The following is a 22,491-nucleotide window of genomic DNA, read 5'->3' as shown; positions in this document are numbered from 1 at the left end:
CTGTGCAATATGTATTTAAAATGTTGGTGTGAAATTATTTTTTATAGCCTCATAAACCAAAATGTTTTAAATTCTTTTAGACAGACACTTGTGGCAAGCCATAAAGTGGCAAATGTGCAACTATGGACTAACTATTTTAGATGTTAAAGACACCCAATATTAAATATCAATCTCTGAAAATGTCATGTGTCTAGCTTTAACGGTTTAAAAGTTATGACTTGCATTGTCATTTTCTGACGCTATCATTTTTACAGTAAAACTGGAGTCACACCCACTGTTTAAAGCCTCCATATCTCAGAAACTAATGAAGAAACAAGGCTATAATTCTGCACACTCATTATTAGTTACAAATGCTTCAGCAAGTATGTAGCAAATCAGAGATGGTCAGTCAGGAGCATTTTCTAAAAATCTGTTGATTTTAAATCACATGTTAATCAGATTACCAGGACAGCATTTTTTCACTTAAGGAATATAACAAAAGTTAGATCCCTTATAACTTTGTATGATGTTGAAAAGTTAGTTCACGCTTTTAGTAGACTACATTACTGTAATGCACTCCTCTCAGGACTACCCAAAAAGATATCAATCAGTTGCAACAAATGCAGAATGCAGCTGCCATAACTACGAAAGGAACATCTGAGCACATCTCTCCAGTTTTGATGTCATTACATTGGTTACCCATGCCATTCAGAATGGACTTTAAAATACTGCCAATGGTTTACAAAGCCTTCAATAATCTCGCTCCGTTCTATATTTTGAAATCCCTGTCACCTTACTCTCCAAGTTGTAACCTTTGATCTTCTAGTGAGGGTCTTCCTATAATTCCAAGAGCTAAACTTAAATGAAGTGGCGAGGCGGCCTGCTGCTGTTATGCACCTAAAATCTGGAATTGTCTACCGATAGAAATTCACCAGGCTAATACTGAGGTGCATTTTAAAAAACTGCTAAAAAACCATTTTTTAACATGGCTTTCTCATAGCTACATTTTAATGTATCCCTGTTAAGCTATATGTGCATTGAATTATAATTTTCATCAAGATACTGCAATCCGTACTAATCCTGGTTATTCTCTGCTGTTCTAATTTCATTTTTCTGTGGTGGTGTTCTGTGCCACCGCCACCACCACCACCTGATCAAGGCACCATGCAGTCCCTACATTAATGGGCTGAAGGCCAGATGTCCACATGACCATCATCATCAAATTCTTTCACATGAAGCCCGAAAGCCATAAGGTCTGATTGAGATCACTTACGTCTGGTAGAGTGGCCAGTGGGAACTGGGCGGTCTCTTGGCCTTGGAACCCCTGCAGATTTTGTTGTTGTCCAAACCCCCCCCCCTTTTCTCCGGCCCATCTGGAGTTTTTTTTTTTTTTTTCTGTCTTCCCAGTCATCTGAGCTTGCTTTATTCTTTGTTACTTAGTACTGCCTAATCTTATTTTTGTTTCATATAAACTTTTCTTCCTTCATCTTGTAAAGCCCTTTGAGCTACATCATTTGTAAGAAAATGTGTTATTGAAATAAATGTTGTTGTTGATTTGACACGGATTGACAAGAGTGGCAAACGGACGCAGAAAGCACGACTAACCTTTTGCAGATCATCAAAGAAATGATTTAACGTTAATGAGGGTCCTAAGCTGAAGAAGCTACTTTTGACCACAGCCTTATCATCAAATAGGGAACCGAGCGGACGAGGAGTGAGCACACCCTAAACACACACACACACACAAACAGACAGCCACAAACCCAAACCCCAGCATGCAGCTGTCATGACTCGAGCCGCCGCCGCTGCCTGCTCCTCCCCTCGCCAACACAAGGGCTACCAAAGCAGCTGTCGTCAAGCAGCACCACGGCACACCACTGACACCATCATTACCACTATCACCACCCGACCCCCAGCCCCTCCTTTACCTTCAGCACGCAGGTGGTGTCGGGGACGGGAATGCAGGTGCGGTGGATAATCAGATCTTGCCTGAACGAGTGCACGTCGCAGACCGTCTCCATTAAGGAGATGCTGCCAGTGCAGGAGGCCGACAAGCGGTGGTCTTCAGACCAAGAGAGAGGTTCCAATCCGCTGACGGGGCTTTGCAGTTTTACTACTGGCTCCCTCTTGACTATGTGTCCAAGTTCAGTCCAGGGGTCGTGGACAGAAGGCCGCTCCAAGTCCGGGTCCCCCTCAGCTGGACCGCGAACACAATCCGCAGTGGCCATTTTCTGAGTCTTAAAAAAAACACGGCGAATCCCGGAAGTGACGCAGAAGAGGGGACCGGAAAAACAATAGTGCGGCATTTCTGCTAAGGGGGCAAGCGCGCACTCGGAAGTTTGCCGAATTAAGTGATATGAAAGCAACGTGAAAACTTACAATATGATGATAAGCATATCAGGAGTATATGCCGATACATTATTTTATTTTAGCGACGGTTCTACAGGTTGTATTTGATCAGTCTTCTCGAATCTTATAAAATAGCATACCCGCCCATTGGGGAGTGTTTGTTTTTATAGTAAGTCCTCGATCACGTGGTAAAAGTGGAAAGTTGGAGGTCGGAGGTCACGGTAGGCTGCTAGTGAGCGCACACGTGGGTGACGCGTTTCACTTTGTTTCGACTCAGTAGAATTACACCGCTAGACCATCGATGAGGCAAGGTAGAACTGACGATCGGAGCCTAAACGACAGAAACTGACAGAGAGAAAGAGACCTGGATAGAAGATCGCGCGCAGGTATGTAGTTAAGACGTTTTCTCGTATGATTAAGATTTCGGGGGTGCGCCGTTCAGAGAGAGACAGAATAGGAACGTCATTCGCTTAATAGAATTGTCTGGTCTGTGCTGTCTGAGATGCAAACTCTTAGTGAAAAGCTGGGGACCTCACGGTTATGATGGTAGTCATGAAAACAAAAACAAAAGTATGTTTGTATATCTAATGTGGCATGACACCTCAGTATAATACACAATATCAACGTTAGTTTTTCATCCGTTCTTTCATTCTGTTGTCGCAAAGAGACAAACTTATAAACATACCATAGTTATTTTCTGGGACCGCTGAATCCTGAGTAGGGCGCAAGGCAGGATCAACAACTTGGCATCGTCACTAAATATTCCAAAGGAACCAACCCTGCATGAGATGCATCCTATTTTTCAGACGCGTTATATCATCTTCGCCATCCAAAGATTCACATGTATGTCCTCTGGTCATGTTTGAGGGGATCACTTATTTGCTAAAAGCCAAGGGTCACTTCTAATATGTAGACTGTGATTTGATGTAGTGATCACCCTGGGATCTTCCCATCAACCATTTACATGGCACCTATTTAAAAAAAAAAAAAAGTATTCACCCTCTTGGACGTTTTTAAACTTTATGTTCTACAACATTGAATCCCAATGGATTTCATTTGGCTTTTTTTTTGAGACAGGTCAGCAGAAAAAATACACTTTAATGACAAAGCAAAAACAGATCTGTGCAACATGGTCTAATATACTTAGCCAAGCAGTGTTGTGTAGTGGTTAAGGTTTTGGACTTCAAGCTCCGAGGTTGTGGGTTCAAATGTTGCTACTGACCATGTGTGACCATGAGCAAGTCTCTTCATCTTCCAGTGTGCCAACTGAAAAACAATAGAAATGTAACCAATTGTATTTCAAATGTTGTAAGTCGCTTTGCATAAAGAAATCAGAAAAATAACAAGTAGTAATAATTACAACTCTAACACATTAAATAATTGGTTGCATAATTGTTAGACCTGTTAGGTGAGTATTTTGTATGTGGCCACAACAGCCTTGAGTCCATGTGCACAGATCTCCCCATCTCTCTTGTCAGTTCTCCCATTTTTACCCCATTCTTCTTTGCAAAGCTGCTGAAGCTCTGTCAGGTTTCATGGAGATCGTGAGTGAACAGCCTTTGTCAAGTTCAGTCACAAATTCTCAGTTGGATTGAAATCTGGACTTTGACTTGGCCACTCCAGGATATTAACATCGAAGCTATTTTGTAGCTTTATACTTGGGGTTGTCTGGAAAACAAAGTCCTCCAATGGCTCAGATTTCTTTTACACACCATTAGGTTTTTCTCCAGGATTTACCTGTGTTTTGCTCCATTCATTATCCCCTCACAAGCCTTCCTGGGTCTGCTACAACCAAACATCCACCACAACCTGATGCTGCCACCACCATGCTTAGTGGTGGGAATGGTGTGATTGTGATAATATACAGTGTAACATGGTGTTTAGTTTGATAGCTTTAAAGCTCAATATTAGTCAAATTCCGACTACAAAACCTTCTTCCAGCTGACTTCAAAGTCTCCCATATGCCTTCTGCTGAAATGTCCTGGGCATTTTTTCTCTTTGCTGCTCTCCCATAAAACTGAGACTGGTGAAGCAACCAGGCACAGCTGTTGAATGAAGAGTCTCTACAATGTCATCAACTGTAGTTTGTAGTTAATCCTTCAGAGTTCCCTGAGGTCTCCCTCTTCCCTGACCAGTTTTTGTGGACAGCAGATTTACATCCATGTTATTCTCTTTCAGTTTCTTAATGAATGATTTAACAGGCTATTCAGCGACATGGAGGTTTTCTTGTCCCCGTCCCCTGCTTTTCATTCATCTTTCAATGGAATTGCCTGCAGTTGTCTTTTGTCTTCACTGTTTAGATCACCATATTGACTCACTTCAAGTCTGTCCTTCCACAAGCAGGTGCTTTTAGAATACAGTCCAGTGAAACCCCAGACAGGGGGCGTCCACTGAATTTATTCTATAACTTCTAAAACCAATGGGGCTGAACCAGTGATGATTTAGGAAGTAAATATGTCTGAGATCCATTATTTTGTGTTTCAATCCATCCATTTTCCAACCTGTTGAATCTGAACACAGGGTCACGGGGGTCTGCTGGAGCCAATCCCAGCCAACACAGGGCGCAGGGCAAAACCAATCACAGGTAGGGCGCCAACCCACCGCAGGACCCACACACCAAGCACAAATTAGAATCGCCAATCCACCTAACCTGCATGTCTTTGGACTGTGAGAAGAAACCAGAGTACCCCCATGCAGACACAGGGAGAACGTGCAAACTCCACTCAGGGAGAACCCGGGAAGCGGACCCAAGTCTCCTAACTGCAAGGCAGCAGCGTTACCACTGCGCCACCGTGCCGCCCATTTGTGTTTTATATTTGTAATTAATTTAGACCATTTTGCAATGATCTGTTTTCACTTTGACATTAAAGAGTCTTTTTCTGTTTTTCAGTGTCAGAAAAGCCAGATCAAGTCTGATGTGATATAATGTTATAATACAGTAAAACGTGAAAACTTTCAAGATGGTGAATACTTTATTTATAAGCATTGCAAGCTAAAGAGAACCATCAGCGTATGAATTCCAGTTAACTTAGAATTTTCAGATTATCTAATTAAATTGCAAGAAGTGGGGTCTGTTGTCCCTTTGTGGTCCTCCAAGAGATAGTTTACTGACACCTGATCACCTTTTGTCCCTAACAACATTTCTGGACAGTAGTGGATGTAGTCTGGAACAACAAAAAAAGACCCATGATAATGAAACAAAAAGTTTTTCAGACAAGAAAAACAATTATTCAACTTCAACCTTAAATAAAAATTAATTATTATTATTATTTTCTTATTTAGCTGATACATTTATCCAAGGGGACTTAAAACATTAGAGATGCAATTGGTAACATGCAGCCCTACCTCACACACTTCAGAATAGGTCATCCACTTGATCCAGTACTTGGATGAGAGACCATTTCGGAAAAGCTTGGGTTGCTGCTGAAGGAGGCGTTGTTGAGGCCAGCAGAGGCCGCTTTCCCTGTGGTCTGTATGTGGATCCCAATGCCCCAGGGCAGTGACAGGGATACCCTGCTAAGAAACGGTGCCGTCCTTCAAATTAGATGTAAAACTGAGGCCCTGACTCTCTGTGGTCTCCCTGTGCATCCTTCATAAAGAGCAGGGTGTATCCCAATGTCCAGGCTAAAATTGCCAACCACAGTCTATTCATTCTGGCCCCCTAATCATCCCCTGTCTCTAATTGGTTCTCTCTCTCATCACTTCACCATCTAACAGCTCATCTGTGGTGAGCGTACAGGCACAGAGTGGCTGCTATCGTATTATTCAGGTGGATGCTGCATATTGGTGATTGCTTATGTGGCCTCTCGCCCACTGTAGCACTTTGAGTAGCGAGAAACGTCCTATACAAATGTAAAGAATTATTATTATTTTGTTTTTCCCCATTTGAAGCTTGGGCAGGTGGAGTGACTTGCTCGTGGTCACACAGCATCAGCAGCGGGATTTGAACCCACAACCTTGCCTTGGAGTTTGAAGTCCAAAGCCTTAACCACTACATGCATTTCAGTTGCTGAACAGTCATCCTCAAGTCTGGCATTCCAGTGCCTGTCATTCAGCTTGTTATTCCAATTCCACCACTTTTTTTTCTAGTTGTCCATTTTTACAAAAAAACAAATGTAAACAATTCTACATAGGCTCTGTACTTGTAACGCACATTGAGTGATCCATGCAACAAACATTGTACAGTGTTTTGAGAAGAAGAAAAGCTATTAATTTATCTATTTTTTGAAAAGCCTTTTTTTTCCCAGTGGTAAGTTGTTTCAAAGAGGCACAAGGAGGGAACCATCGTCAAAGACAGTGCTTCTCCACCTATACACTCTTATATTTCATATGAAAGCAAGTCTTAGAAGTCTGGGTTTGAAGCCAACACCAACACATGGAGAACATGCAAAGTTTACACAGAAATTACTCTAGCCAGGAACTCGGCTAGGGTCCAGTAAGGGCTGACGCATCTGCTAGGGCACCACCGAAGTGATAGATGATAAGTGTAATTAAACAGGGGCCGAGTAAAATTGGAAATCTGTCTCTGATTAGCTGACACTGTACATCCATGCTAAGTATGACTGTACAGTACTCACAATGAATTGTATCTAGGCTTTTAATTTATAATAGCACAGAACAACCATTATAATAAAACAAAAACGTTGTAGCAGTAATTAATTTGCTCCTGTTTGTAGATCAAATAATAATAATAAACCATTTTAAGTTGAAAATTTGCATTATGTACAGCTTTAGTAATACCAAATATAATAGTACAAAAATGCTAGACTTATTTTTTTTTTTTTGCATGTTGTGATGCATTGTGTTTTGGGTGCGTCTTTTGTGAAGTTTTGATGTTCTCCCCATGTCCATGTGGGTTTCCTCAGTGTGTTTTGGTTTTTCTCCCACAGTCTCTTGGCATGCAGGTCAAGTAGACTGGCATTATTAAAGTGTCACCTGATGTACGTGGCTGTGAATCTGTTCATACTGTGATGAACTGCTGTCCTGTCCAGAGATTGTTTTTGCCTTGGTCCCTGTGCTTACTGGGAGATTTATTTGGCAGGATTGCCAGTTATGTGAAGATTAACTACTGTTTAACAATCAGCGCCATATGTGGACAGTTAAGACTCTGATTGCAGTTAATTGGAGCTGCAGACCTTTAGAAATTTAATTACAACCTTTACATTCGCATTTTCCATTTTTTGAAGGTTTTCAGAACCTTTGATATTTGTTTTTTTTTTTTGTAACATTATGTACCATACAAGCTGTATCCTGCAGCCATACCACCTATACTTCAGGATAGGTAATCCACTTGAAGCTAAGCATGTTTGGGGCTGGCCAGTAGTTGGATCTAAGAACTTCTAGGAAAAACTTGAGTTGCTGCTGGAAGGGGTGTTAATGAGGACAGTAGGGGGCAATTGCACTGTAGTCTTACACAATGGCACTGCGCTTCGGAGGAGACGTTCTCCATGGCCATAAAACATGCCTGGGCATCTCTGAAAAGAGTACAGAGTACCCTACATACATATGGGCGAGGTAAGCACGCCGGCAAATATACAGTATATAAATATATATATATATATGTATATGTATATGTATATATATATGTATGTATATATATATATGTATATGTATGTATATATATGTATGTATATGTATGTATATATATCAATCAATCAATCAATCAATCAACATTTATTTATATAGCACATATTCATACAAAAAAATGTAGCTCAAAGTGCTTTACAAAATGAATAGAGAAATAGAAGACACAATAAAAGATAAACACAAGTCAACATTAATTAACATAGAATAAGAGTAAGGTCCGATGGCCAGGGTGGACAGAAAAAACAAAAAAAACTCCAAAGGCTGGAGAAAAAATAAAATCTGTAGGGGTTCCAGACCAAGAGACCGCCCAGTCCCCTCTGGGCAATCTACCTAACATAAATCAAACAGTCCTCTTTGTATTTATTTTATATATATTTATTTGTATGTATTTTTATATATATATGTATGTATATGTATATATATATATATATATGTATATATATGTATGTATGTATATATATATGTGTATATATGTATGTATGTATATATATATGTGTATATATATATATATATATACATGTGTATATATATGTATGTATATGTATATATATATATATATATACGTATATATATATATATATATATATATATATATATATATATACACACATAGTGAGTCATAATTATGTTAACATTTGAATGGAAACAGTTTATTTACAAAGCATACTTGATATATGCAAGATAATTTACAGAAATGTCTCAACCTGTTTGCTATCATGTTCAACACATGTACCATATGTGGCACATAAATTGTCTACAAAATTGTATTTAAGTATGTATAGCAGTACCATTAGTGTTACCTTAATTATATATAATATGTATTATATATATATATATATATATATATGTATTATATATATATATATATATATATATATATATATATATATATATTGTGGAGGATTGCCGGCTTTCCATGCCGGTCCGCACCCCCAGGCCGCCAGGAGGAGCTCTCCCGACAGCAGGATCATGCCCCGAGGTCCAGCAGGGCATTATGGACCTTGTAGTATTTTTACACAACCCTGCTGGATACCTTGGGGGCCATCAGGAGTCGCTGTGGGGGGGCTTATGGGCTCTTTCATGCCCTATGACCCGGGAGTACGTCATGGTCACATGACAGGAACTAACAACGTGCTCCCGGGTTAAAGAAAAGGACTGATTGCCCTGACCCGGAAGGAGTAAGGAACTATGGACTGTCGGGACAGGAATACCTCTGGGTCAGGGGCTATAAAAGGACGGTGCCTCAGTCCAGACACTGAGCTGAGCTGGGAGGTAGAGGAGCAAGTGTCTGGGCGAGGAGGAGTGTTTAGTATAGTGAGTTTATTGGATGAGTAGTGTGGAAGGTGCTTGGTGCACTGTGAGTCACAATAAAAAGTATTGGACTTTTACCTGTTGTTTGGAGTCATCCCTGAGGGTTCAAGGGCGCTATATAGCGCCTTTTTCACAATATATATATATATTTTACATAGTTTACTGTCAAATAATGCAAAGAGTATGCGACACGTGTTTCGTCCTTATTTGGCTCATCAGGCGTACACACTCCACTGCACCCGTTGTGGGGATCGAACCTCGGATGTAAAAAGCATGGGGTCCTAGAAACTACTAAAGTTGTGAGAAAAAAAATTGAAATGTAGAAATGTCAGGTAATTGAAAGGAACTACTTTGGGCATCTCTCTCCTAAGAGGTTTCGTGTTGCCGACATGCTCCCCTTATTTGTGCATTAGTGGCTAAGCGACTGTCTTTGGTTGGAGGTTTCATTTTACCAGCGTGCTTACCTCGCTTGTGTATTAGCAGCGAGAGGAAAAGGCCTACCGTTTTGCCGATGTGCTTGCCTCGCTTCTGTATTAGCCGCTACGCGAGTAACTCTTTCTTTAGAGGTTTTGCTTTGCTGACTTGCTGGCCTCGCTTGTGTATCCTTGGAGGTGGAGCCCTCCACCTTTCACTTCTGGGCTGGACAGACGCACAAACTTACATGCGTAGACGTTTATATATTATATTATTATAGTACTGTATAAGTATAGAGGTAAAAATTTACATATTTGTATTGATCAGGGGAGGCCTAAATCGGCTCAGATTGGTACCGGAGTTAGTTAGACAAGCTGCCCATAATTATCTCTCTAATTAGGTGGGGTTTACTCATTAACATTTTATTGTACATCTTTAATTACCTTGCACATTAGTCTTGGGTATTTCCTTTTTCTTGTTGTGTTCTCAATGTGTGATGACAAATCATGAAAAGATTTGACCAAATTTGGTGTGAAAGTAAGTTTTTTTTTTTAGTGTATTAATTTAAGTTCTTTATTTAGTAAATGTATTCAGTGATATTTATTTATTTAAATAATAATAATATATTTAGTATTTAGTGTATTTAGTGCATTGTCGGATCTACATTTTAAATACAATTTTTCATGTCAGTACATGATTGCTTCTTTTTGTATGGTCAAAATCCACACACTTTTTTATTTGTTTTCATATACGTAACTATACCTCATGTATTATGTATTTATTGCATTTTGTTAATTTTTTAACTGCATTGTCTGACTTTAAATTTTAGCACACATCTGTATTATTTATTTTTGAATAGACTTTTAGGCATATTCTGAAAGCCATTGTGTTTAATGCAGGGATTCATTATAACCAAAGCTTTTTATAATCTGGTTTTGTTTTGATTGTACTGATACTGTACTTGAATCATATATATATACATTTTTTTTTTAGTCCTGATAAAATCCCCATCACGTAAAATGGCAGAAGATGGATTAATGTTGAATATTACTGAGAACCTCGATGCACCAGTCTTCTATAAAAATAAGAGTTTTTCCTTCAAGACTTCAGACAAATGGGTGAGTCTGTGTAGCATCTGTATTAAAAAACATTATGGTGTTTTGTCTGTTTTAAAGAATACCAAAAGAGATGTAAAAAGGATTGGGTCACCACAGGATACACTCCGTTTAATGGCAGGTCTTTTGTCAAAAGGTAAAAACAAAATTAAATAATCAAATAGTGCCAGGGTGTGATCAGGGAAGTAACATCTTGTTCAGATGCAAGTCAACTGTGACTCCTGGTTTCCAATGAGTTATCTTTTTAAATACACCCTGTTGTGGAAGAGGCGGGTCTTTCAGAGAATGGGCGGAGTGCCATCAGTCAGTGGATCTAAGAAAATGAGAGGGAGGGATGTGAGCAACGGTGGCAACTTGTGGTTCAGAGTGGAATTACAGATTCCATCAAAGTCTTGAAAATGCCCCATAAGCATGCATGTTGAAACACTGTGTTGGCTTTATAAGACATTGTATCATTTAAGTAAGGCTTAAATAATAATTTTAAATGAAAGATCAATACACATGATTGCCTTATTAGATTTTGGGGTCTTAGTTCAATTACTTTAGATTTAAGGAAACAAGTATACTTATAATGTCAAAGATGCTAAAAATGATCTTTGCTGTGTTCCTCACGTGATTCTCAGGCCACCGAAGATAGAATTCATGCAACAATTTCTCCGTGGTTTTAAAGAAAAGAAAGATTTTCAGCTCAGTGAAGGTTGAAATGTATTTTAGTGTTGGTTATTTCTTGCCTGATTTGGTGGTTACACCCTCCACAGGGTAGAGTTCCTTCTTTTAGCAGTTCTGGAAGTGAACTGCTAGTGTTTCCTCCATTTCATTCTTTTATGCCTATTCCAGGCAACACTTGACCACATCCTTTTATAACGAACGGGTATTGCATTACTTGGTATCATAACCTACAATGTCCCTAATGCATATATGTGCATACAGAAGGGAATAAATACATAAACAACATAAAATATAAAATGTCCACCTTACGACCATGGAATTCTCAAAGCTCTCCAGTTCTCTTTTATCCCCACATTGAGCTCTGGTTATCATCCTGACAGAACTTTAAACTTGTGATTGGGTGGGTAGATGGGTTGTTATGTGTGGGGGTAAGATGGAGAGATGGTTGGTTGGTTTGTTGACGGGTGGTTTCTGGGGAGTGATTTGTATTTTTTTTTCTGTATTTTGCTTTTTTTCCCAGCAAATCATCAAATATGCTTCATTCAAATGTGTTTTGAAGATGTTATGGTAGTTTGTGAGACTTAAAGAATGTGTCTCTAATGTGGATGTGAGCGACTCTGGAGCACCACAAAGATCAGTCCTGTCTCCTTTCCTCTTCACCCTGTACAACTCGGACTATAACTCCCTGGTCATGTCACTTCAAGAAATTTTTCGATAATTCTGCACTAATGGGGTGTATTGATAAAGGAGGAGAGGAGTCAGGTTGAGGACATGGAGAATTATCTGCAACTCAGCATCAGCAAAACCAATGAACTTCTGATTGACTTTCACCACAACAAAGAGCCTTTATGTCCAGTCACTGTTAGGGAGTGGATGTGGAGATGGTGCACTGCTATGAGCACCTCGGGGTTTCATATTAATGACAGATTAGACTGGTCTTGTAACACAGAAAAGCTATATAAAAAGTCTGCGGTCTTTAATTGCGTGTAGTGACACACAGTTTCCTTTGCACGTTCTGCAGCTCAGTGGTCGCCTGTCTGTAGTGTGCATTGCTGGTCACAATGCTGAATAAGAGGCCCACCAAAGCAAAAAGCTGATTAAGAAGGCATATTTAGTTATGGGATGCATTGTGGACCTGCTTGAGGTAGTAGCAAAGGAGAGAATGAAGACAAAACTTCCAGTATGAACATTGCTGCACATTGTCTATCTGACATACTAGCTGTTTTGTCTTCGTGGAGCAATATTTTACTCTACTTTCCCCTTTTGTATTATTAATATGTAGCCTTTGTCAGAATGCCTCAAATCTCACAGACTTACCACTGTTTATAAGGTATTGTAGTATATAACTTCTCCCCACCTTCCCTTCTACATTTATAACCTCAGGCAATTAGGTGTAGTAAAAGACAAGCAGGAGTTAAGTTACAATTTAAACAATGTATTATTGATTATATTCATGAATAATAACAATAAGCGGGTGGTGCAGTGGTAGCGCTGATCCCTCGCAGTTAAGGGACCCGGGTTCGTTTCCCGGGTCCTCCCTGCGTGGAGTTTGCATGTTCTCCCCGTGTCTGCGTGGCTTTCCTCTGGGTACTCCGGTTTCCTCCCACAGTCCAAAGACATGCAGGTTAGGTGGATTGGAGATTCTAGATTGTCCGTAATGTGTGGGTATGTGTGTGTGTGTGCCCTGCGGTGGGCTGGAGCCCTGCCCAGGGTTTGTTTCCTGCCTTGCACCCAGCTTTGGCTAGGATTGGCTCCAGCAGACCCCCGTGACCCTGTGGTTAGGATATAGCGGGTTGGATAATAAATGGATGGATAACAATATGCAAAGTACATTTGAATATTGGCATCATGCAACCTGATGAATGGTGATGTGTAGTTTCAGGCAGTACACAGACTTGTTAGTTACTTAAAATGTCTCTAGTTAAGGCATCATTTGTGGTCAGCTTTCTTCAGAACAGGCCAAATGCCTGTCTCAATATGGCTACTGAGCTGAGCTCTTCATTGTGTTGTCCTTTTCAGTTCATTGTATGAGATGGTCTTTCATCAGTTTGGTAAGAGAGAGAGAGAGAGAGGTAAAGCATGCAAATTTATAGGTTTTCTGTCCAACCCCTAGAGCCAGTAGGACATCATGGCAGCCTGGCTTTCCTGTGTGGGTTGACTAAGAGACTTTAGCAGAGAAATATTAGCCAAACTTGTTTGAGGCACGGCCCCCAACCCTCTCATAAAATTACAAAGAGACTCATTCCTTAAAGGGGGGGAAGGGGTCCTTAAACCATTGCTATTATTATCAATGATGTAACTCTAATATTACATTGCTTTGTCTAAGTTACAAATAAAGACATACAAAATATTTATCAACTTGTATGCAAAATTACACAACACTAGCATTGAGAAATTTTAGCCAAAAAAATTATTTAACAGAAGTTTAACAGGAAACACTGTTGGGGTTCCTTCACAACTACAGCAATATGCCTTTATAATGCCTGACTGTGACTGCTCTTTTATCTTTACCCCATTCAAAGGTTTTCGTCTTTTTTAGTATTTCTGGTGTGTACAGTGCTGTTGTTGTTGTTTGTTATAATGTTTCTTGTGCATCTCATTTGTGCTGTTTTATTTAAAAGTTCTTTATGTTGCTGTCTTGCATAGTGGCGATACTATTAAGATTACTTTCTTCCTTCTTCAGAGAGAGAAAAGGGCAACAAAAAGGAAGGCCTTTGGAGATGATGCCCCTCCTCCCAAACAAAAAATGTATGTTACTACCTCTCCTCAGTCTGCAGTAAAGATGCCTAAGAAGAAGGAAATCACAAAGCAACAAGAAGAGGAGCCTTCACCAAAAATTGTGTCTGAGAGTTTAACTAAACCAAAAGTGAAGGCTATTCCTGGGGTCAGGGAGGCACAGAAACACCAAGCCTCAACACATATGACTGGCAGAGACAAAAGAGAAGGAGAAGGTCATTGTTCAGTGAAGACTTCTTCTCTTTTTAAAAATAACCCGCTCATACCAGACATTGAAAGGTAATATTTCAAAAACCAATTTGTATGTCCATCTGTATAATTCAAGGGTTTCCCAAAAAACGTTTCAGCATTGTTCTAACATAATCGTAGAATAACTAGATGGAGTACTAATACTAAATACTTCTACAACTTTTTAAGAGTGTTTGATTATATAGATCTTAGTTCTTTGAACACATGCCATAATGGCTATCAAAAATACTGCATATCTGGTCACAAAAAGCAGAGGTCATACCTTGCTTGCTGAAAGGCTAATCTTAAACTACATATTTAGAGATGACGTTGGATAATGCCATTTCATTGGCTGTCTTTTAGTCTTCAGTTCAAAGTCATACCCAGTGATGAGCCATGACAAAACGTTTTCATCCTCCACACAGTTTTGTGATCAATGGTTAGGCTTTATGATAGAATCTAGCGTGTTCTCTTTTTGAATATCCTACAGCATATGTGATGTTTCAAATTAACGCCATATTTGGTTGCATATATTTCTTGTTCATTTTGACTGAAGTATGGAAAATGTTAGACATGTTTTTGGGGGGGCAACATATGTGTGTGTGTATGCGTATATAGTGTGTATGTGGGTGGGTGGGGTGTGTGTTGAGAAAAGTAGATTTTTAGCGGGTATCTCTGTGTTTGTGTCTGTGGAAAATCAAACTTCATTTATAATTGCAAATTTTGTTGGATTATTATACATTTTTTCCATTGTGTAGAGATCCTGGATAACATCAAATATACAAAAAATGTAGAACGAATGCTTTCTTATCCACCCTGAACACTGAGACCTATGTATATTGATAACTCCTGAAAAAATGTACATATCTTTTTCAAACAATTTGCGTTGTTACAGGCTCCATGCCTGCTGTTTCTGCTCTAGTACTTGTCCGCAAATCCTTAAAAAAATCAGTTTGTACAATGATAGCATCTGTAGAAATTGTTAAATTGTTTAAGCCAGGTTAATTTAACTGTGTTTTTTTTTTTGTCTTTGCTCTGTTTAGTCGTGGAGCCAGGTCTATTGATTTGCAAAAGTTTTGCTGAAGTACTTTTGAGTTACATCATTTATTTTAATATACATACGTGTGTGCAGACACACACACGTGCACACACACTCTCTCACAAAGAAATTTATAAGTGAACATAGCTGATACCTTCTTTTCTCTGCCAAAACTCATGCAGAATGATCAAGAGAAATTAAAAAGGCACACACAGACACACACACACACTCTTTAAATCTGTAAATGGCAATGTGCACTCCATACCACTCTATACCGCTTTTTTACTTTATTTGACCCAAGTGTTTCACTTCAAATGAAATATTACTTAAGTTGTTCATTTCATTTAGTTTCCTATTTATTTTGCTTTTTATTTATTTGCAAATATAATAAACAAGTCGTCCCCCGCGGCTCCACGTGTGTAGCAGTGAAACAGGACAGCGAGGATGGCGCTGCTCAGCTCCCTACTCCTGACGTCACTCTTCCCCCTCCCCTCGGTCCGCAGCCTTTGTCTCAGATTAGTGCAAATATATCGCTCCTGCAAGTGATCTATGATTCTTAGCGTGATGAGAGAAGTCACAAAATCAACCGGAATGTTCAAGGAAATTCTAGATAAAAGCCAGATCTAAATCCAGTAAGTAGTTCTCTCATTTGGTAGCTAAGTGGATATAAGATACGCCCCAAGGCTGGGCACAAGTGAGGAAGGCCACTCCCCTCCCTTTGGCCCCCCGCCCCTTGGCCCGCTACATCTCTCTTGGATTCGTGCAAGTAACTCCCTACCACAAGTGAACTATTATACTTAGCACAATGAGAGAGGTTGCAAAATCAACCGGAATGTTCAAACAAATTACAGAAAAAAACCTGATCGAAATCTGTTAAGTAGTTGTCTTGTGAAAAGCAGACAGACATACATATATACACTAGCAGGAGTACCCGGCGTTGCCCGGGAATCTATAACTGGTGAATTTCCCAAATGAAAGAAACAGAACATAGAAATAGAAGAAACCGTTTTCTGATTCACATTTTATTGTAAGTTCCTCCACTCTGCATTCTGTCTGCTGTGCCGTTTCAGCCGCCCTTGAAATAGACTTTCTTGTGGCATCTGAAGTGGGCCTTCCAATTCTATGTCTTTTTTTTGGTGGTATGGGTATATTAGCGAAAAGCAGGACAATTATAATGTGTTACATGGTATTACGTACGGAATAAACACTACAGTGAGATGAATTTACGTTATTTACAATACGTCGGAAAGTGAACAAATAGCACCAGTCAGTCAGAAAGAGCAACACTGAAATCGTACTGTGAGTCGGAAAGCGAGCAAATTGCATCACAAATACGGATAGTCAGTGAGAAAGAGTAGCACTGAAACCATACTGGGAAAAATGGTGGGGAGTGGTGCTCTGTTTCTAGGGAGCGTCTGTGTTGAACCGTGATGCCATCTAACGGAAGTTGGCGATGGTAACTACAGAGAGAAGTGACATACAACCGGTGCTGCATTTGGGGAAAATGGTGGGGGAAGGTTGCTGTCTTTTTAAGGCGAGTCTCTGTTCAAACGTGCTTGCATATAAAGGACGTTGGTGAATGAAATACAGCACTATCAGTGCTTGTGGGAGTGTGACGTGCGTAAACGCGGGTATGTCAGCCGGTCATGCGCACTTGGTCGTTCACGTTTTACATCCATATGGCAGTTCCCCTTCACCCGATTAAAGTAGTCGCCTTCTAATACTCGGACACTTCTGCCATCTCTTGGCAATTTAAAGAAACATGGGTAAAGAGCGACGCACAGAGACCAAAGCTGCCGCTAGATGGCGCTGCGGTAAACGTCTGTTGCAACATGCGGCCATCTTGTCGATGATAAGTATGGGGACGTGTGCCGAATGTTGTGTCTGTGAAAAGGTGTCCAGTGCTTCACCATGAACATTTTTCCCAACCAAACATACCCCATCCTCCTGGTTACAAATTGGACGCCCGGGGCAGATTTGTATGGCTGACAAACAAACATACACACACACACATACATCGACTCTGCTGTTATATATATATATATATATTATATATAATAGAGAGAGAGAGATTATGTACTGTATTTTAATGTACTTTTTTGTGTATTATTATACAATACAATCTCTTATATTTGTAAAATCTTCCATTGAGTGATTTCCTGCGGTTTCACTAAAGTGTAATTTACATGGAAATACTGTATGGATAAACTAGCTGAAATACCCAGCATTGCCCGGGAGGAAAATAAAGTGTTTTTTTTTAATTGTTTGAGAAAAATATAATTAAAAAAACACAACTTTAAAAATAAAAATAAATGAACAGACAATGAAGACTCACACATTTGATTGTCTTGCGGTCTTTTATGTATGTTATCAACCAGTTGGTGCTCGAAACCGGCCAACTCTATTTAATTTCAAAAGCAACAGGGGTGCGGTGGCGCTCAAACACAAAGAATGGTGGCAGTCACCTCCAGTTTGCCCTCTGGTGGTCATTCCAAGTGCCTACTGGATAATAGCATGCATACAAGACCGCATGATCACCCACCACCCTACCCAGAAGGGAGTGGTTTAGGGTTGACTTCACCCTACCGTATTTTTAGTCGACCAATGAGAAACATGTGTACCAAGTTTCATGAAAATCACTCCAGCCGTTCGGAAGTGATGCTGGAACATACATACACACACACACACACACACTGACTTTTATACATTGTGGCAGACAGCCGGGGACTATACCCCGCCAGGACGTCTGGAAGGTCCACGGGATGGATGGTGCCTCTCCTGGGCCACGAGAGGGCAGCCTCCCTGGTCTGCTTGGGGGCCACGGGAAAGGAGACCGTGGCTACCACCAGGGGGCGCCCGGATGATTATGAAACCCTGGATGGCAGCACTTCCGCCACACTTGGAGGTGCTGCCAGAAGGAATTCCAGGGACACCCAGAGTGCTTCTGGGTGCTCATGTGGCACTTCCACTACACTAGGAAGTGCCACCGGAAGATCATCACAGAGCACCTGGAGCACATCCGGGTACTGTATAATAGGGGCCGCCTCACTCCAGTAGACGAGCCGGAGTCGGGAGGAGGAAGACGGAACTTGTAGGGAGAGGAGTAGAGGCGGCAGAGGAAGGATAGAGAAAGAAAGAAAGAAGGGACTGAGTTGGCTGATTAAGACATTGTGGTGTTGTTGTTTATAATAAACGTGTGTGTTTTGGACAGGTGTCTGTCTGTCTGTGTCGGGGGCTGTCCTTCCACAATATATATAGATATCTTTTTTTTTTTGGCAGTGTTAGTGAAATAATAACATGGGCACAAAAATCTGCTTTTTGACAAAGAAATCTATTGATTTAGTCACAAAATGCCCATGAAATCAACTTTTTTTTTTCTTTGTCAACCTTTGAATAAACCGACCCCACCCCCACTAGCATTGAAATGTGGAATTAACCTGTAGCCACTGAAGCCATTTAAATATCGGTGATAGGCAAGGAGTCTGTTTTGATGTGAACATCAGCACTTGGAAATTCCAAACAAAAAAGGTACAGACCCCCCACATTCACGTTAGAAGTAAACTCTATGTTCCAACAAATTTGTAAGAAATCAGTAAAACCCAGATATTACTCATGTTTTTCCTGCATTGATTTATCAGCTGGGTTTCACAAGGCTTTGTAAGCGACTTCCTTCTGTTCTTCGAAGGTACTATCTTAAAACATCAGCAATTCAGTGTATAGCTGAGCACTTTTTTGTTGAAGTCTAAAATAGCAGTCAGAAGCATAGAGCTGTGCTTTGAAGATAATGAGTTATAGTTGTGTTAGACAACCCTGACAGAACGGTGTGAAAAGTGGCGGTTTTGTAGAGAACGCAGGCGGCATGTTCTTAATAACAGAATAGATTGAGTGGTTAGTGTCATGAGCGCTGTTCCAGATTATGAGAATGCAAACAAATTAGGCTTCTTCAGAGACTGTCGGAAGCTTTGCTAGGGTTGAGCGAGGTATCGGGAGTGGGTGATCCGTAGTGGTCGGAGAACATCTGTTATGTGCTAATGTTTAGGTGGGTAGGAGGGTGGGTGCTTTTATGGTCCTAAATTGGATTACTGTCTGAATAACCCCTTACCTTAAATCATCAGAAATAGATGATAAAAGCCAGTGTAAACATAAAAACTGAATAATATTTTTTTTTGCTAATTAGTTCCACTCTTTGAAAGTGTTCTGACATAAAATCTAGTAATATTAATGAATATGTTAAAAGCATTACCATTCTTTGTGCTGCATACTAAAACCACTGAAGGCAATCATTACTTTTTCAATAATATCAGAAAGCAGATATCCTAAAATCTGCTAAAGGTCTGTTTTACACAACAATAAATAACTAACAGTTTGAGATCAGATTCCAAATGTATATTTCGTGATCTTGATTTTCCACCAAAAAACAGCATTTAAGGAGAAGAGCACAACACTTTATCAGTATTTAATAACACAGACAGATACAGCATCCATAAGTTTGAGTTTGCAGCACTTTTTGAATCTGTGTATTCATCTTATATTGTTTTGTTTAGAAGAAATTTAAACTCAAATTTTGCATTGTTTAAAACTAAATCCAGTTTTATTTCAGATAAGTCATTTGCTTCTACTTGTAGTATTTGTAAGGAGTTAGCCGACATGTTACTAAGGCCGCCTTAATTCATCTGTCCATCCATCTTCTTACCTACCTTTTCAACTAATTTGGAACCTATTCTTGGAGCATTAAGCACAAATCGGGGCGAATCCACATATTCTATGTAGGCAGATAGAGAGCAGAAGCCGATCCCAGCAGCACATGGTGCAAGTAATCAACCCTGTGTGGTTCAAATCCAATTATTGGGGACAGTTCTGCACATACACTAACGCCCAAGCTGTCATACAAGGTCAAGTACCAGCTGCCAGTCAATCAGTCTTACATGTTGTTAGGATATAACCATACCTGAAGAAAACAAACTTGATTAAAACGTATGGAAGTTAATACAGTAATAGAACATTGCATGATTGTTGATAACTCTGAATAGTTTTTGTGTGCCTTTTGAATTTTTTCTCTCTCTGTGCATACATTCTCAATATCCTGCCATCTTTACTCATCAAAAGAAACAATTAAGATTCTTTGTTGTGCATTATATGAGTGTAGGCCACAAGTAATAAGACTAGAAGAAATTTGACAAACAAGACGAGAACATTCAGCTCATCATGGTTGCGTGTATAGCTATGCTGTCTCAATATGTCGTTTGTTCCAGATTCCCACAACTCTTTGAGTAAAGAATTACTTCTTTGCTTTCCACTTTTCGCATACATGATTCACTATTTACCATATATACTCACATATAAGTCGAGTCTTGAAAACCGAAAAATCGATCATAAAATCAGACCCCGACTTATATGCCCGTTCAAAAATACTACACTTACATTTTTTTTAACATCTTATTGCTTCCTCCAATCTCACACCAGTTTCTCAGACACATCGAATTTTGTTGCAGCAGTGCAGTTACCAGTTTCTTTCGCCACTTCAACGACTTTTAATTTAAAACAGCTTCATATTTTCTTCTGATCGAACGCTTCATTGTAGATAAGGGATAGTCTTACGATAAAGGTGTATGAGGGTGTGAGATACAAAAAACACAAAACAGTGTGCAAACATCGCTTCGGAATAGTTCAAGTATTACCATGTAGTCACGTAGGCACAATGCATAGAAAAAAAGGCTGTGTGCTCCGTGGTTACTCTCTTAGGTGGGCGTTAGCATATCATAATCTCTTGGACCAATAGCGTGAGTTTTCCGCATTCAATTTATACGACCGACATTATAAAATACTGGAAATTATACTGTAAAATCAAGCCCTGACTTATCTGTGGGAGAACTTAAACGAGAGTATATATATAGGTAGTTCAAAGGATTCCGCTCAATCTACTTTATCAATACTTTAGAAGATTTTGAAGATCTGGATTAGGTCACCACACCGTCTCCCTTGGTTGAGACTAAACAGGTTTAATTCCCTGAGTTTGTCATAGTCGGACATGCCCTTAAATCCTGAAATGCACCTGGGTGCTACGTTCCCATGTGTTGGCAGACTGCATTGCACAGATGGTAATGTCACCCACTGTTCTGCAGCTGTTTAGAAAAATCCCAAAATTTCAGGCATTTGCAAAGTTGAGGTTAATTAGATTGTTGGTTTAATTATGTTAATTTATAACACATTATTATGGTTTTAATTAAAACAATATGTATTTGAGATACAAGAAATTATCATTAAGAAGATTTACTTTTATGTTCTTACTGTGTTTTGTATTAAGTGGTCTGTTAACATGAATGTTAATTCCAGTTCCCTTTTCTTTGTCAGTGTGCTTTCTTCCTATTTGAAAGTGTGCATCATTTAATTTGAACCAGAGATTGATATACTGTACAATCTTTGTATATCAAGTCTTTTTGACCCTTGCATTTTCTCCTTTGTTTATGTGGGTTTAGTCCTGGTTATCCAGTGTAGGCCTCAGTGTGTCCGTGTGTGTGTGTGTGTGTGTGTGTGTGTGTGTGTGTGTGTGTGTGTTAATTACAAACTCTAGGCTGGCATAGCAGAAGTGAGTTGTATGCATTTTTGAGTTTGCCCTGCACTGGACTGTCATCCCACCAATGGCTAATATTTTTCTTTCTTTTCCCCATTTCCTCTCTTGATTGACCTAGGCATGTCTGGGAAATCCTCAGGAGGATAATGTAGGAGGTGGTAAAAACTGTTTGGCCCGGTCTGTCCATCTTGGCTTGTTGCCACCATGATTCTCACCAATATTAGCCATGTGAAGGGGAATTGAACATGTTGCAGATGGGATAGCCTCTTACTCCCTGTGTAATACTGAACATTAAGTTGTGCAAACACTTATACTTAATATTAGTATTTATGAATTAAAAAACAAAAAGGAGTTGTGACAACAGCAGCAATACGATTCTGGGTGTCTTGCTCAATTACCCATAGGCTGGCAGTGGTTATCCCAAATTTCTTATCCCATATTGACCACCTTACAGTCTCTTGTACTACCACATGACACCACAAACCGTTCACCTG

General features: G+C 39.7%; 2 protein-coding genes across 2 annotated transcripts in view; one reads left to right on the top strand and one right to left on the bottom strand.

The window, feature by feature from the left end:
- The window catches only part of gtf3c4 (general transcription factor IIIC, polypeptide 4), a 29,886-nt gene extending 27,514 nt beyond the window's left edge, over positions 1 to 2,372 (bottom strand). The window contains exon 1 of the mRNA XM_039764298.1: positions 1,908 to 2,372. Within this exon, the coding sequence (XP_039620232.1) occupies positions 1,908 to 2,285 (378 nt within the window). The 5' untranslated portion in view covers positions 2,286 to 2,372. The remainder of the gene's footprint in view (positions 1 to 1,907) is intronic.
- ddx31 (DEAD (Asp-Glu-Ala-Asp) box polypeptide 31) overlaps positions 2,372 to 22,491 on the top strand; it is a 133,189-nt gene continuing 113,069 nt past the window's right edge. Inside the window, exons 1-3 of the mRNA XM_039764299.1 lie at positions 2,372 to 2,714; positions 10,633 to 10,757; positions 14,107 to 14,438. Of these exons, the coding sequence (XP_039620233.1) occupies positions 10,659 to 10,757; positions 14,107 to 14,438 (431 nt within the window). The 5' untranslated portion in view covers positions 2,372 to 2,714; positions 10,633 to 10,658. The remainder of the gene's footprint in view (positions 2,715 to 10,632; positions 10,758 to 14,106; positions 14,439 to 22,491) is intronic.

The sequence above is a fragment of the Polypterus senegalus genome, chromosome 9 (assembly GCF_016835505.1).
Source record: "Polypterus senegalus isolate Bchr_013 chromosome 9, ASM1683550v1, whole genome shotgun sequence".
Taxonomy (NCBI): domain Eukaryota; kingdom Metazoa; phylum Chordata; class Cladistia; order Polypteriformes; family Polypteridae; genus Polypterus; species Polypterus senegalus.
The sequence above is the reverse complement of the archived record's forward strand: the minus strand, read 5'-3'. Positions and strand labels throughout refer to the sequence as shown.